This window comes from Etheostoma cragini, chromosome 17 (genome assembly GCF_013103735.1).
Source record: "Etheostoma cragini isolate CJK2018 chromosome 17, CSU_Ecrag_1.0, whole genome shotgun sequence".
NCBI classification, from domain to species: Eukaryota; Metazoa; Chordata; class Actinopteri; order Perciformes; family Percidae; genus Etheostoma; species Etheostoma cragini.
Window position 1 is genome coordinate 7,220,741 of NC_048423.1, and position 16,378 is coordinate 7,237,118.

General features: G+C 38.1%; 1 protein-coding gene across 3 annotated transcripts in view; it reads left to right on the forward strand.

Annotated features, from left to right (window-relative positions):
• grid1a (glutamate receptor, ionotropic, delta 1a) overlaps positions 1-16,378 on the forward strand; it is a 230,198-nt gene that overhangs the window by 185,315 nt on the left and 28,505 nt on the right. For all 3 annotated transcript variants that reach the window (XM_034898223.1, XM_034898226.1, XM_034898224.1), the window contains exons 6-8: positions 5,637-5,810; positions 9,510-9,671; positions 10,591-10,710. In XM_034898223.1, coding sequence (XP_034754114.1) covers positions 5,637-5,810; positions 9,510-9,671; positions 10,591-10,710 — 456 coding nt within the window. The remainder of the gene's footprint in view (positions 1-5,636; positions 5,811-9,509; positions 9,672-10,590; positions 10,711-16,378) is intronic.

The following is a 16,378-nucleotide window of genomic DNA, read 5'->3' on the forward strand; positions in this document are numbered from 1 at the left end:
CATTCACAAACCACCTTATCAAAATATTAAGCAGTTACAGTTTCATTTTTACATATGTCACCCCCCGCACCTCTAGGCTGAAATGTAAGTTCCATCATAGCAATGCAACCCTCAGCACCAACTCATGTATAGATAAACGTTGCACTGTACTCATGGACAATGAGCTACGTAATGGGATTACTATTAAACAGTTGCAATGTACGATAAAAACGAGTGCATTGATTAAATAATGTAATTATTTACATGCTTTTTCACCTTATGTCGCATTTGAGATATCCTGCTATATTTTATCAGCCAATCTAATCTTAAGTGTTAAAACAATCACAGTCTATCTTCCTAGGTTAAAGTACATGTTTTGTGTTATGTTATGTTGATGCAGATCACACAGTGCAGTGCAATTTTCTATCATGCATTTTGCATTAAGTATTTTGTATTTCCGCCCGCTCAGACTACAAGTTATTGCAAATGGTTCTTTGGTTCATTTTAATTTAAAGTCCTTACCTTTTAGGTAATCATAAACTGTTAACGGCCAGACTATTGCATTATATTTTTCTATTTAAAAGGTGCCCGAGTAGCTCGCCTCCACCTCCAACCTGCAATACTTTGCTGCACGCCATTCCCCCCTCTCTCCCTTTTCTAAGCTGTCCTTTACATATATAGGCCTAAAATGCCCCAAAAATAATCTTAATAAGAAAAAAAAAGTAGTAGAATTATGTGCACGACCATATATGTACATATTATTAACTAAATGCAACTGTTTTAATTATTTAATAAATTATCCAAAACGGGCAGTAAACAAACATATTTCATCAAACTACAAAAATAACCTCACGTCGTGCAAAAAGACAGGAAAGACACCTCGTGATACTGCCTTCTTCTAACTATTTAAATGTGTTCATCCCTATGCAGCCTCTTTACACATCTGTTTCCCAAAGCTGCAAAGATTTTGTGGTCCCACCCCCATTTGTGTAGGTGCCCACAGGTTGCACTAGTGTTTGCTCTTTTTCAAAAAGCCTTTCAAGAAATTCAAAGGCCATGGACTTATGGTGTGCTGTGGTTGATTTGACCTCACCTTAAAATAGCATGGATCTTTAATAGGAAATAACTGTTTTGATCCGCTGGGAAGGTGACATAGTGCCAAAAAAACTAGCTGTATGGACTTGTTTTTCATTTCATTTCATTTATTTATTTTTAATGAAAATTATGTAGGGAATGAGTCCTTACCCCAAGTGAAGGAATATAAATACCTTGGGGTCTTGTTTGCAAGTGAGGGGACAATGGAGCAGGAGATTTGTCAGAGAATCGGTGCAGCAGGTGCGGGATTACATTCAATTTATCACACCGTTGTGACAAAAAGAGAACTGAGCCAGAAGGCAAAGCTCTCGATCTACTAGTCAGTTTTTGTTCCTACCCTCACTTATGGTCATCCAGATCGAGATCCAGGGTACAAGCGGCTGAAATGTGTTTCCCCAGGAGGGTGGCTGGTGTCTCCCTTAGAGATAGTGTGAGAAGTTCAGTCATCCGGGGGGAGCTTTGAGTAGAGCCGCTGCTCCTTTGCGTCAAAAGGAGCCAGTTGAGGTGGTTTGTGCATCTGGTAAGGATGCCTCCTGGGACCCTCCCTAGGGAGGTGTTCCAGGCACGTCCAGCTGGGAGGAGGCCTCGGGGAAGACCCGGGACTAGTTGGAGGGATCATATCTCCAACCTGGCCCGGGAAGAACTCAGGATCCTCCAGTTGGAGCTGGTTAATGTGGCTCGGGAAAGGGAAGTTTGGGGTCCCCTGCTTGAACCGCTCCCCCCACAACCCGATACCGGATAAGCAGACGAAGATGGATGGATATATATAGACTGTGTAAAATATATATAATGTGTGTGTGTGTGTATATATATTATATTAGTTTGAGAAGGAGCAGACATAATCAATTTTAATATAAATACAATCTTTCAGATCTTCCAATAACTTACAACAATATCTAAAAATAAACAAAAATACCTTTACATAACATTTTCCTTCCTATATTTGGGTCTATTATTTTCTCTATTGGTCAGGTATTGATTTCTATAGTCTATTTTTGAACTGAATGCCATTATGGCTCTGCTTGATGTCATTATTCAGTCCATTCCATAAGAAGACCCCACAAACTGAAACACACATGCAGTAGTTTGCACAAAAGGTTGCTTTAACATACAATGTCCTCTTAGATGATATTCCCCTTTCATGTTACATGGTAAATTATTTTCTTTAACTTTAAATTGCGCCGTTTTGAATGTAATAATGTCCATACATTTTGGCAAATGTGAATAAAAAAAACAGATGATTAGTGTGCTCATAATACCAGGTGTGATTTATAATCCCAATTGCTCTTTTTTTCAATGTGCAAACATTTTGTAAATTGCTTTTGTCGGCAATTCCCTAAACTTCCACACAATCTAACATATATGGTAAAATAAGTGTGCAGTACAGAGTGTGTAATGTATTTTGGTTTAATAAGGTATCTAGTTTTACTCAATATACCAATACTCCTGGCCATCTTCATGCATAGATATTTAATGTAGGACTTCCAGCACAGTTTGTGGTCAAGTACAACACCCAGAAATTTACTTTCATGGACTTTCATTATCTATTACTATTATAACATCTGTAATTACAGCACAATTTCCAAATATCATGAGTTTAGTTTTTTCAAGTTTAAAGGTTTTTTCATTTGATATGTAATCTTAGTCTGATTTGTTCATACAAGACAAAATTAAATATAATTGCATGTCATAATGCTTTTAAAGAAACTGTAAAAAGATTTCTGTGTGAGTAATAGCTCTTGTTCTCTACTGTAGATCTGATTTATTGTGGAAACTTTTCAAATACAATGAAATTATTTTAAGTCCCCATACATGTGCTGAATACTAAATGCAAATTGGTGGTGGCTGTGGTTCATATTTGAATACAGAATATAACTGCAGTGTTTCATACATGGTTTTCCACATGAAAGGGTTGTATTTTCCCTCAATCTGGGAAAAACAAGTAAATGTGATTAAAATGAAGAAAAAAACAGCACTGATGGAATAGGACATAGCATTGATGTAATTGTGAAATCCTTCAATTTTACTTGATTATCATTCCTAGTGTTTGATGAAAGAAGGCAGCTTTAATTCAGTATAAGCGTTAATATGTTGAAAATCAGTAACACAACTCAGCAAAGGCTCTTTATTGTTGTTGCTGCCTTTGCGTTATTTTCTGTTTGTGATGTTTAATTGTTTTTCTCTGTTGCAAAAGGACAATAGGACACAAATTATTCAGTTACTATATAAAATAATTGGACAATAAAATAATTTTGTGGTTATCTTCTGACTGACTAATTACCTTTTTCTCAAAAATACCCTGAAAGCACATAAAAAAGACATGTATGTGTTTTATAGGCAAATATAGCTCGAATTAATGTCATACAAACTGTGCTGTGCTCTCCTTCTCTGACTCTTCCCTGACATTACTTCTCAATTTAGTTGTCTGCAGCTTCAAGAAGCACCTTAACTTCTAATTAAATCGCCATGATTACCATTTTCTTTTCTTTTTCTCATGCGTGATTAATGATAGTGACTGAGCAGCATGAAGAGGATAATCTGTCATCTGAACTTGATTTGTTAATGTATTTTGGTAGTTGGCTGTCTTTGAAACATGGCCGCACTGTATTCACTCTTTCAGAAATTTGAGTGGTTTACCTCTAAGGTGCTTAACACCTGAACCGATTTTTTTTAGTTCTGAATTATATTGTGATTTGACTTGTTATTGTAATCACCATTTAGATTCATAATGCTTCCAATCAATGGGATGATCATTGTAGTCAGAGGCCTTGATGTATCATTCCTACATTCTTTTTACAGAATTGGTCCTTTTTGTGTGCATATTGTACAAGTGCAATATGTCACATTGTCTGTACTTTCTTCTTAAACAGAGCTAAAAAGGCATGTCAGACCTGTCCCATCGATAAGTGGACGGGTCAGTTTATGACACAAACCTGTGAACACTTGGACTGGGTGCCATTGTAAGTTATTAGCTTGGTCTTGAGGGTTCAACTTTGTGAACCATGCAGCATGATTTCCCTGATTAATTTGTCACGGCAACTCATGAATATTCATAATTTTCACCTGACTGAGTAAGATAAAGACTCTACTAAACTAAAATAAATGAGCTAGAATTACCTGAGGAGTGTTTTACTCACGCTGTACACAGATGAAAGATCTGGGAATTCTGGTTTTGGCAGAAAGAATCCATATAAATCAATTCAGTTTACTCACCATCAAGTGGTTTTGCATTAAAAAATATAAACATGTAAATGACATGAGAAAACGTCAGAGGGGTTTAAAGTTTCTACCTCTATTTTTGAGGTAAAGAAAGACAATGTGAGAAGCCAGGAGAAATGAACAACGAGGGAGGACAGAGACCAGCAGGAACAACAGAGGTTGATGCAAAGAACAGAAAACAATACGTTGGATTAGGAAACAGATAGGAAGCATAGATTCAGGCATGTATGCTTTATTTTTAACCCAACAGCAACCTCACAGCTTGGTTGTTAGGTAGTACTGTATATTAACCCAACGTTTCCTAAGAGACTCACTGTCTGCCTCAGCATTGACCCTTGTTCTGGAGACTAGCAGGCTGTTCAATGCCTTGTGATTATTGATTCACGGTGTAGATCTCCACTGACCTCCGCATGGCCATCCCGCCAAGAAGGCCAAGGGTCACATTCACTATTATTGTAAAGGACATACTGATGGATTAGGGTACAAAATCTTAATGTGATTTTCCTGACAGAGATTATAATTTGGGATTTTTATTACCTAGGTATTGCACCTATGATCATGTTAAATAAAATAATAAAAAATAAATCCAAAATCAACTCAATGTAGGACATTTCTATGACATTATTCCAGCATGTAACTTGTGAAAACACAGTGGACAGAATTATTCAAAGTGGAATGAAATTTTTTTAAATCAAATTAAAACCAAACATTCATTATTTCACGTACAATTAATCGCGGCCTTCCCGATTAGCTAATTGCATTCTTTCAAATCGCTTTTATAATTTAAAAACAATTCATCGTTCAGCCCTAGAGTGACGTATAATCACATGAATTCCCTAAATGACTGTTCAGAAAAAATTAGAGACTTTGCTAGATGATAAATTCTATCTAAAAATTTGACATTTGAAAAACAGTAATTGATGAAAATGTTACCGTCCGTCTTTTGGCCTAAAGCATGGACTCTTTTCATCACCGAAATTATTTTTGAAATAGGCTTTGGTTGATCATCGTTAAAATAAGAAATGCTTAATGTTCTACAAATAGCAACAAGGAATGAAATGAAATCCTCACTTTACCTCACTTTGTCTTGTATCTACTGTATTCCTCTGTAGGCCCCGAATGTGGCATCTGACATTTTAATTGCTCAAGAAGTAGGCACAGCCAACGCAAACCTCTCCTGACGTTCTGTTTATTATCCAAATTTCCACTTTTTCAACAGCTTTTCTGAAACTGAAAATTCATGGTTTGTGTCCCCACTGTTAAAAAAAGAGCCACCATACTTCACCTGAGATTAAAAGGAAAACCTTTCTAAACTCCACTTCTGCTGTTGTTTTCTTTTTCAGGAGGTGAGTGATGCAGACATCATGGAGCTGGTGCACAGCTCTCTGGGGCGGATGACCATCATTCGTCAGGTCTTCCCATTGTGGAGAGACACCAACGTTCGCTGTATGAGAAACAATCATCGCATCGCTTCCCTGCTCTGTGACCCACAGGAAGGCTATCTGCAGTCCCTAGAGGTAGGGAAAAACTTTGAAAAATGCCTCTTACAGTTAATCTTAAAATATGGATATATAACTAAAACTAATTAAGATTCTAAGGCCAAATTACACTCAAACCGTTGACAGATTTTTGAGATACTCTGCTAAACTAACAAGCTAAAAATAAACTTGTTAATTAGGTTAAGTGATTAATTGTGTCATGGGCAAACAGGTTCCCAGCCCACATGGACGTACAACAAGAAAACCACAAAATTTGCAGTGGTACAATATTTTTTTTCAGATACAATGATAACTTCTTACATGTTTCACATTACATTTCAAAAGAAGATTTTTTTTTTTAAATAATCATGTAGCCAGAAGAACACATTAAGAGTTAAGAGTGTGAAGAGTGAAGAGAATAAAGAGTGTTGTACTATTAAGTGGTGGTACCAAAATTCCAACTTTTGAGTTTCAAATGGCCCCCCACTGTAGGCTTGAAAGGTAGCTGTAAAAGGTTGATAATGTATGTGGTCAGTTTAAATTAAGCTGGTTACAATGAATTTCAATGGTGGCAAGTTTTCAAATCAGGAAAAGTATGAAAATCTTCAATCGAAATTCTGAAATGACTCAAAATTCTCTGCTGTCCGTGCAAATGCTCAATATGTTCCAAACTGTCACAGATTCATCAACAGAAGGTACTTTCAGAGGAGAGTCTGAGCTTTGAGGATGGGGAATGCACAACATTGAAGCAGTATGATGGATGAGGCTGTGTTGTGTATTTGACTAGTGGCAAGGTTTTGTTTTTCCTGTTATTTTATCCCTTTTTCTGCAGTATGTATAGTACAGCATTGTTGTGTTTTAGCAACAACAAGCATGGTTCACACACTTTCTCCGGCAGCCAACAGGGATACACTTGTAATGAGCCAGAGTGGCAGAACCATAAAACAAGCACAACGTATTTTTCCACCATTCTGTGTACAACACGTTTGCTGCAAGGATTTATGAGCATGAATCCTTCGTGATCACGCCATTTTCACAGTTGTGGTGTGTGGTGGTGTAGGACAAGCATCTGCCAAGTACCACATGTATGCAAATATGAACTGATTATGTATTCAACTGAACATAGATTACACTCCCTAGATAAGGCAATTATGGGGGGCATGAATACTTATGAAAATACAGTCATATTGAGCTCAAGTCATTTACAGTTTTGCTCATAAGTTTATGAGTTCAAGTTTAGGAACAAAAAATAATCTTATTTATTGCATCATATTTTTGAACAGGAAACAAACATATTTCTGAGAATTTCTCCAACACGTCTGTGACATAGATTTTATAGTTAAATCTACAAGAAACAGTTGTTCAAGATTTTGAAAAATTTGCCGTGATTAAACTAAGCCTTGCTTAGTCTGCCAGTACTCGCAGTTCTTTTAAATCAAGACCTGAAGACCTGCCTTTCTTTAAATAATTGATATTTTCTTATAGTGAAGTTGAATTGTTATAATTATATGACGGGGCATTTTAGGCATTTTAGGCCTTTAATTGACAGAACAGGTGAAGACATGAGCAGGGGAGAGATGGGGAATGACATGCAGCAAAGGGCTACAGGTTGGAGTTGAACCCAGGCCCACTGCGTTGAGGAGTAAACCTCTATATATGGATGCCTGCTCTACTAACTGAGCTATCTGGGCACCCAATATCTAATTTCTTTTGCTGCACTGTAACTTTTATTCTTGCATTTTGTCCGTTTTTTAATTTCTAAATCGTTTTTAAATATTCTTTAATGTTTTTTTCTTTAATTGCCTTGTTGCTGAAATGTGCTATACAAATAAAGCTGCCTTGCCTTGCCTCTATGGGAATTTAACATTGCGGTGTGCATACTTATGACCCCTGTATTTTAGGGAAGAACATTTATGTATTTACGTTAAAGTATTTATTCACAAATAAAATTGCTGTCCTTAAAGGTTGGATTTTTCCTAATTTTTTAATTAAGGAATTAATTAAGAACAATTTCCAAAAGAGGATTTTTTTTGGGGGGGTTCCTAAACTTATGAGCACAACTGTGAATGACTTGAGCTCAATAGAGTAAAATATAGTTTAGAAGTAAATAAAATCTTTATTCATTAACGTGTACTTAAAAAGAGATTATGCTATCTATGATTTGTATGAAGGATTTCTCAACCAGCATTCCTAACCTCCGGTAAATTCTGTATGAGCGAGCTGCCTGTCCCAAGAACACAGAGATAAAAAATGCGGTCTCTGTAGACACCCCAGGGTCTATAAACCTCAACAAAAACAAACTGCGCCAAACTGCACCACGAAACATAAACAGTGTTCCAGCCAATAACTGAGAAGAAGGATTTGGGGGTGGGGATGGGGGGTCGGTGCGCGGAAGCATAGAACGGAGGGGACGGGATGAGGTAGAGGGAGGGGCAAGCTAGTCTTGTTGTGTTTGATAATACTTTGAACATAAACAAGATGTAACATCACTTAACGCTTAGAGCACCTTTAAGGTCGCCTGCTTAGACTTTTCTTTTGCTGAATCCATCTGAGGTGCGATGGCTATGTTCTCTGTAGCTCTATTGAAAAGTTCATTCCCCTTTTTCTTTTTTTTCATTCTTTGGACAGATGGCAAAACCATGTGGTGTGTGCACCCACAGTCCTCCATAATTCACACAAAAGAGGGTTAAATATCGGGTAATGGCAGTTCAGGCATTTATCAGAATAGTTAACACTGAGGAGATTGCAGTGCTTTTCTTCTACTAATCCCTTTCACAAGTAGTCAGCTGTGGTGCATGCTCAAATATCCAGAGCTACTATGTTGCATTAGATCAGGATTGAGTGACCTTTAGGAAAGTGAACTTGACTTGTGTGATGTCTTACTACCGAGAGGCTTGGACTGAAGTCTAAATGCGTCATGAACTGAATGCCTAGAGGGGCAGCACGTATTGCTTCCATGGCTCTTCTGCTGTGGGAGAATTTGACTTTGACCCAGAGGATCTATCAAATCCACTGTCACACCGAGACAGGAAGGATAGACATGATTCCTGACAGGGTGCACTGCAGTCAGAAGAAGACAGTTGGATATATACGTATCCTATATAAATGTAGATATCTCTTTCTCTCTACGTATTTGTATATATTACTATTATTATTGTGTGTATATATATATATATATATAATAATTGATTATGAAATTATTTTTCTTTGGCCCCTCTAATGATTTCAGTTCACATCTTTAACTTAAACCTGCTGCAGGGAGCGCAATCCTATGATTGCAGCAAATCAAACCTCAGTGTTTCAGCAGAAAGTTTCCAGCAAGTGTAAACAATGGACAGTCAGAGCGCAGTTGCTGCTGACTTCACTGTGCCATCCTTCAACATTGTTTTAATAAAGAAAGAAACTGGGTCTTCATCTCAACACCAAACAACATTGACAGACCAAATAAAAAACTGATCACTAGTTTTTCCAATGCTTTCTTTTTTCTCTCCAAGCAAGGATACAAGTTTTTATTCCCCACTGCGGTTTTCTTATTTTACCATAGTGCCTTTGTGACTTTGTGACTGCTTCACTCACAAGGGTTCACCATGAGGCTGTGTGATGTTTCTTGGAGCCCCAAAAATTTGTTTTCTTTGTTGTATCCAGAGTTTGCGTTCTGTTCTCTGTTGCACAGCACTAACAACAACAACAAAATGCAAGAATGCATTCATTGATATGGCTTGTTTTTCACTCTAACAGGTGTCCAATCTATACCTGTATGACAGTGTGTTGATGCTAGCCAACGCCTTCTACAGGAAACTGGAGGACAGGAAGTGGCACAGTATGGCCAGTCTTAACTGCATGAGAAAGTCCACGAAGCCATGGAATGGAGGATGGTCTATGTTGGATACCATCCAAAAGGTATTTGAGTTGGAAGGTTATTTTTTCTTAACAAAGCTGCTTCTTTGTTTGGTGCTTTGTATGAAATTATGAATTATAGCTTCTGCTAAGTTATACGTATTCTTTTTTTTAAATGGATACATTTTATCATTTTCTATTTGCGAATGAAATTTGTCATTGTTGCATGTCATGCTGCTTAAATCTCAAGTGTGACAGTAAGATGACCAAGCGGGACACAAAGAACCACAAAGAGGGGGTGCTCTCGTCATATTGTTTAATTGATCAATTGATTGCCATTACAGTTCATACTATTTCAAAGATTTACCAGAATTTGTATTAAAAAAGTAATTCCACCCAAAACACCCTTTGCCTGAAATGATTGAAAAAATTACTGTAACCACTGGCCTGATTGATTAAGTGTTTGTTTAAAAGGATAATTTGCATAAATGATATGGTATAATTGAAAACTTTCCCTTGATGATTTGTATTCTGTGAAGTGTCACAGTTCAAATTTTCTTCCATACATTGCATGCTTTATACATACTCAAAGAAAGTTGATTTAATCAATGCAAACCATTATTTATATTAGAGGGATGTTGTGATGATAAATATAATGTAAAAATTACTTTAGTGCTTGCAGGCAATTCTTATTTGCCTAGAACTAAACCTATGGAACAGTGACAAATAAAATTAGAACGGCCCTCTACCAAGGTCATGCCCAATCTGACAATGTTAACAAAAAGGAAAAAGGGTTCTTCCTTTGTTCCATGCTAAACCTTTCTACCAAGTTTACTTTTCTGTAATCCTACTGACAAACAAACAGACAAACAGACCAAATGGTAAACATAACCTCCTTGCTGGAAAACTCCACCATCACTACTACAGCACTTGTAATGTGACATCTCCCACAGTAACTATTTTCTACTTGTTGTTGCTACAGGGAAGGATCAGTGGCCTAACAGGAATGATGGACTTCCGTGCTGAAGGCTCTAATTCCCATGTACAATTTGAGATTCTTGGAACTAGCTACAGTGAGACATTTGGGAAAGATGTGAAACGGGTCAGTCCAAAATATTTCATATTTTGTCTATTTGTCTTTAAAGGACAGCTCATGGTACACTTACTAAGAATCTGAGAGTGCGACAAGGTTCATTCACAGACCATTTCCAAAGGGGCGTCATCAATGGATGCCACTCAAATGCCTCATAATGGCACGATTGGATAGTCATTTAACCAAACAGACCAAACAGACCAATCACCCCGGGTGACAAAGCAGTGACAGTGGTACCAATGGGTTGCTGCACTTCGGTGGCCATCATGTTGAATATCAACAAAAATCTGCTTGCCTTCGCTGCATTATCATCGGGGTGTCACGCCCGCATCAACGGATGTGATTTTTACCTTGATTTGGAAAAACTGGAAATGGGCTTGAAGATGCTCTTGGCCATACTGACTTAAAGAGAAAATGTCAAATTTGCATAATTGTCCCTTCTTTAGGTGTTGAGCAGGTACTGTGAACCCTCTGATCAAAATATAGCTTTTCTTAGACATAGTCTCAATGCAACCACTTACGTGGGAGGAGAGCACCAAGAGTGAAATTAAACTATTTCTCATTTTCTCAAAGACCACTGCAAACCTCCTAATTGTTATTCCAGTCCTTAGAACTGGTTTCCTGCAGGTTCCTCCCTTATAGTTTATTATCCAGTACGTTTGGCTGATTTACTTTCTCTTAAGACATGCAGGACACCTATTCTTGAGGATAAGAATTGAGCATAACTTCTAAAGGAAATTCTTGGGATCCATTGGAGTGCTTGACCGTAACAAATACTGGAGAGCAAGAATTCCAATTATCTATTGAGAACTTTGTTTGAGTACACAGAGTTTACTAAAAAGAAAGGTTTTGAACAATTCACTTTAGAAGTTGGTTGATTTCCCAGTCGCCGCCATCTTGCCAGTCAAAAAGAGTTTGTGTACACAAACAATGTTCTCAATGCTCCGGTTTACGTGTAGAGCCCCTGGTGACACTTCGAGGTTCATGTTGTGTTGAGGCTTCTTTGTGCTTTAAAAATAGTGATTTTGAAAGTAGTAGTGCTCCGAGCATTCTCATTAAAAGGCCATTTGACCCAAAACAAAAATAAGGTCAATCTTAAAAGTGACGTTTCTGTCCTACTTACGCTTTTAAATGGAAGTTTGACTTGGGTACATTCAGAAAAAGTCTGCCCTCTACTGGAACTCATGTATTAACCAGATCAGTCTGTTATCATCTTCCTTTAAACCACACCAACCATCCTGGCCTAACCTGAGAACTGGAAAAAAGTTTGGAGAAATGTGTGCTTCCACTGTTAACTTTACTCACAAAAACAAAGGATACCACTTCCTCTTCACCTTTGACTCTTGTTAAAGAATGTTTGATCTGATGTTGCTTTTTGAGCATAGACATTTTAAAAATAACGAGCGGGCTTTATGAGCTGGCCATGAAGTCTTTTTTGAGAAACGTGTCTGATCTTTGAGTGTTGCAGAGCTGAAGTGAGAGTTTGAGAGCATTCATTATTTGTGCACTCCTCTCTTAGCTGTAATTTGTTTGTCGCTGTGGATGTCCTGATTCAGTCAGGGACTTCTTGCAGAATGAAGAGGAATAGAGTTTCTTGGCAATCTATGTAGAGCAGGACTGACCAGAAGCAGTAATGAAGATTTAATCACCACTCAGCCTAACTGAAATCATGAAGCCAATTCATCATAATGTGGCCATTAGCCTTAGCAAGGAGAAGACTCACTGCATGTAGTGGTTACACACACACACACAAAAACATACACTTTCACGTCCTACAGCAGAGTCACACATTCAGTCACAGCGAGACAAACACAAACAGTGGAGCCCTAAAGCACATTGACACACAAACATGTATTGTACACACTATTTTGGATCTCAGACACTAAGAGCATGCAGCCAGGCAAACAGACAACAGAGGCCAGGGAGCATAATAACATGTGGGCGCTTGTATCTCAAAATCATTAGAGGCAGAAGGGGACAGCAAGGCCAGATAATGGGATGCCAAATGCATTCAGTGCTGTTGTTCATTAGCTGGCATGTCTATCTGTGCCTGCCCCACTACTTGGCAGACCCATTTACTGTGATAAAACAGACACAAATTCATGTACCTCTCCTCTCTGTTTCCCTATATCAGGATGTTTATACAGTGTATACATTCAGCATGTCTTGCCTCGTGTTGTGTACAGATGATATCAATCAAGAAAGGCCACGGAATTACATGGTTTCCTCCGCAATGTACTATAATGTCATGTTCAATGTGTTTTTTTTCTTCTTCTTTTCGAGTGGAGTTTAATGGTGATCCCCCCCCCGACCCACCTCCAACGCACAGACCCATCCTCATTTTGTCTCTCTCTCTTTCCTCCATTTTATCTCATTTCATCTCCCATCCTCTCCTCCCTTCTTCACAAACCCTTTCTCCCATGTTTTCAGTCCTGGTTTCCTCCTTCTCCATCATCGTTTATCTGCATTCAGTCCATTTTCTCCCAAGCCTGATGGCTCTTAGATGAGGCGTCTTTCTGGTTAGACACTGTAATGAAGACTGAAATACTATTTCCTGGATGGCTACTGTGATTTTTCTCCACCATCCAGGACTGCAGCAGAGTGATCGATGCTGTTGTTGTGGTTTTGGTTTCCCAGTTTGCTCTTATTGATGTGTCAGCTCATCTCTAACCAGATATTGCTAATGACTTCCAGCTTACACAAAGCTCTTCATTGAGAAAAGTCAATTAATTTGAATGTAATTGTTGCTTCTATCCAAGCATCTTGCATGCATCATGCAGTAGTTATCTCTTGAATGTGTCCACAGTAGCAGCGCTACTGTGTTATTCAAAATCACATTTATGGTGACATATGTACTATTCTGTGGCAAAAATAAAAGTAATGTAATCCTAATGCTGTATGTATGCTTGATGTTGTGTATAGTCTCTGAAAAAGGGCAGCTACAAATTCTTCTCATTCAAATTTCTGGTTGCAGGGCCTAAATAATGTAATAAAGGCCATAGCTAAATAGCCTGACTTGCGCTGGAAATAATATATAGCTGGCTGGCTGACACGTGTGACTGTGCCATTAGCCTTAGAAATAAAGGAGGTGACAAACAGCCTCAGGTTTAAAAGTTAAAGGTCCCATGGCGGTAAAATTTAACTTTATGAGGTTTTTTAACATTAATATGCGTTCCCCCGCGTATCTGTGGTCCCCCAGTAGCTAGAAATGGCCATAGGTATAAACCGAGCCCTGGGTATCCTGCTCTGCCTTTGAGAGAAAATGAAAGCTCAGAGGGGCCAATCTGGAATCTTGCTCCTTACTAGGTAATAAAGGTTATGGTTACCTTACCTTCCTTTTCTCTGCTCTGCTTGCCCAGAGAATTTGGCCCACCCATGAGAAATAGACATCACGGCGTTCAAATGAGCAAAGTGGCAGTTGGTCAAGGCCACACCCCCAGCCTCCAACCTTGCCCTCCCCCCAAAAGCTACAGACTCAAAAATGGCACATATTAAGGAAACCTCATTGTGGAACTGGCTCTAGTGGCTGTATTTCTGCACCAAGGCTGACTTTTGGGAAAGAGACTTCAGATATGGTATTAGTGGACCACTAAGGTCTATTTAATCATTAAAAGAGCACCATGTCTTTAAAAGAGAACTTTAAAAGAAATTACTTCTGTTGTTGTGGCTCTGTCAGTGTTCATTACATGCATCTAGCCATTTTTGCCCAGGAATCCTGGCTGCTAACACTGGCCCAAAGCAAGCCCAAGTAGCGCTAACCAGAGTTGATTCTTAACCTAAATAAACCTAAGTCCACACCCCCAAAATCTAGTCAAATCGGAGTTCCATGTGCTCTGTTGCATGTTGTGTTTATCAAACTGCAGTCCTTAATAGCTGATTATTCATCCTGGCAGTATTTCTGGCTCATGGAGCTGAATGGCATTAAATTGTCTCTAAGGGGTGCTTCTCTCTTACCAACAATAGCTCTGCATGGTGTTGATAGAGTTGTTGATCCAATGATCAATTTGCCAGGCACTGGGATTTCTAGCTTTTAGAAACTTACTTTCTGGCCCCTACAGTTTAGTGAAACCTTCCTTAGCTGCTGGGATTTTCACTCGCAGGAAGATAGAGAACAGGACTACGAAGCAGTAGTATTTCACTTGCCAAATATTATCATTACTTTATTTTACAAATTTGCACCATTGTATGGTAATGGCATTTATCCATATCCAATTTAGCAGTGTGTAAAACAGTATTAGACTGATCAAGTTATTTGGCCACAGATGATTAAAAGGCAACATTTTGCAATGTTGAAATGTAATTGTGTGCAAATTGCCTTTTCTCACAGCCTGCATTAATAGGAAAGCATTGAAGTAGCAGTACCCACTTCTGGTTGTTCTAGTGCATCACTGGAAAAAGTAAATCCTCCTGAGGGTCTCAAGTCATTGGGAGAAAAGGGGATATTTTCCCACATGCCTTAATTTATTCTCTCTCATGTGCTCCAAGACATCATAAAAATAAATGTTACCAACCTTATCATCATCCAGTTCACTTAAAATGCATATCATCACCCACACTCCCAGCTCTTTGTCGCCCCCAATTTCATGAGGTGAAGTTTAAAATCATTTTCATTTTACCAATGGATAAATTGATTTGAAACCAAAATCACTAATTCACTTTTTATGATTACTGGTCATATGTTCACTTTTAGACTGTAAAACTTTTGCTTTTGCTTTTTTTAAATCTACAGCTACGGCTTCTTTTGTCTTTCTTTATGTCTTGCATGCAGTCTTTTTTAAGTAATCTGATACTGAATGCTGAAACAGCGATGATAGAGAATAACTCTGCCTGCTGTATACTGCACTGACCCAACTACTTAAGCAGATACTTTCTTTTCTCCAAGATAACACATTGTATTTAAAGCTATGTATGGGGAACTTGTTAAGTAAATAAATGCTGGAATGAAGGAAAACAGGAAATGCAGGGAAAACGTCACTCAAACTACCGTGAATAATCACCCAATGGGTCAATAAGAGGTTTGGTAGCATGATAGTCTTGTCAATATGTAAGCACCTGGCAAACTGAAATAGCGGTAGAAAAGAAGAAGCAGAAAAGCAACAACAAGCTCAAACTGTGGTTTATTTTCATAATGATGGAGTTGAAATGGTTCCATGAAAGAAAAGAGGGCTTTCTAGAAGATCTTTAGGAGATGTAATTCAGACAGATGTTGCGCCATTGATTCAGGACAACTTGACTTCCATCCCTTTGTCGTTTTCAAACGGTCATTGGCCTTTATAAGCCCCATTACAGAGTTTTTTTCACGGTATTGAGCATCTACTGTAGGATAAAAACAAAGCATATAGTTGTAGGAGGAAAGAACTGAATGTGTTGATCCACTTACAGTAGATACACTCTTGGTGACTGATTGCTACGCATATTTATAGGAAAAACTTAAATCCTCAATGAGCTGATACTTCAAAGAAAGAAGCAGGCAGAACGCTAGAAAGCCCTTTTTGAAGAGATTTGCCATGAAGTCACGAAAATCTTTTTTTCTTTAAATCGTAAATTTAAGGATATTTTAATTCACAATGTTCATTCTCAGTAGAAATATGCATCCTGTTTCAGTGTCATGTCCTTCATAATCTGGCAATCAAAGATCACAGTGTGTCCAGTGAAGTGAAAATGATACTCGTTCATA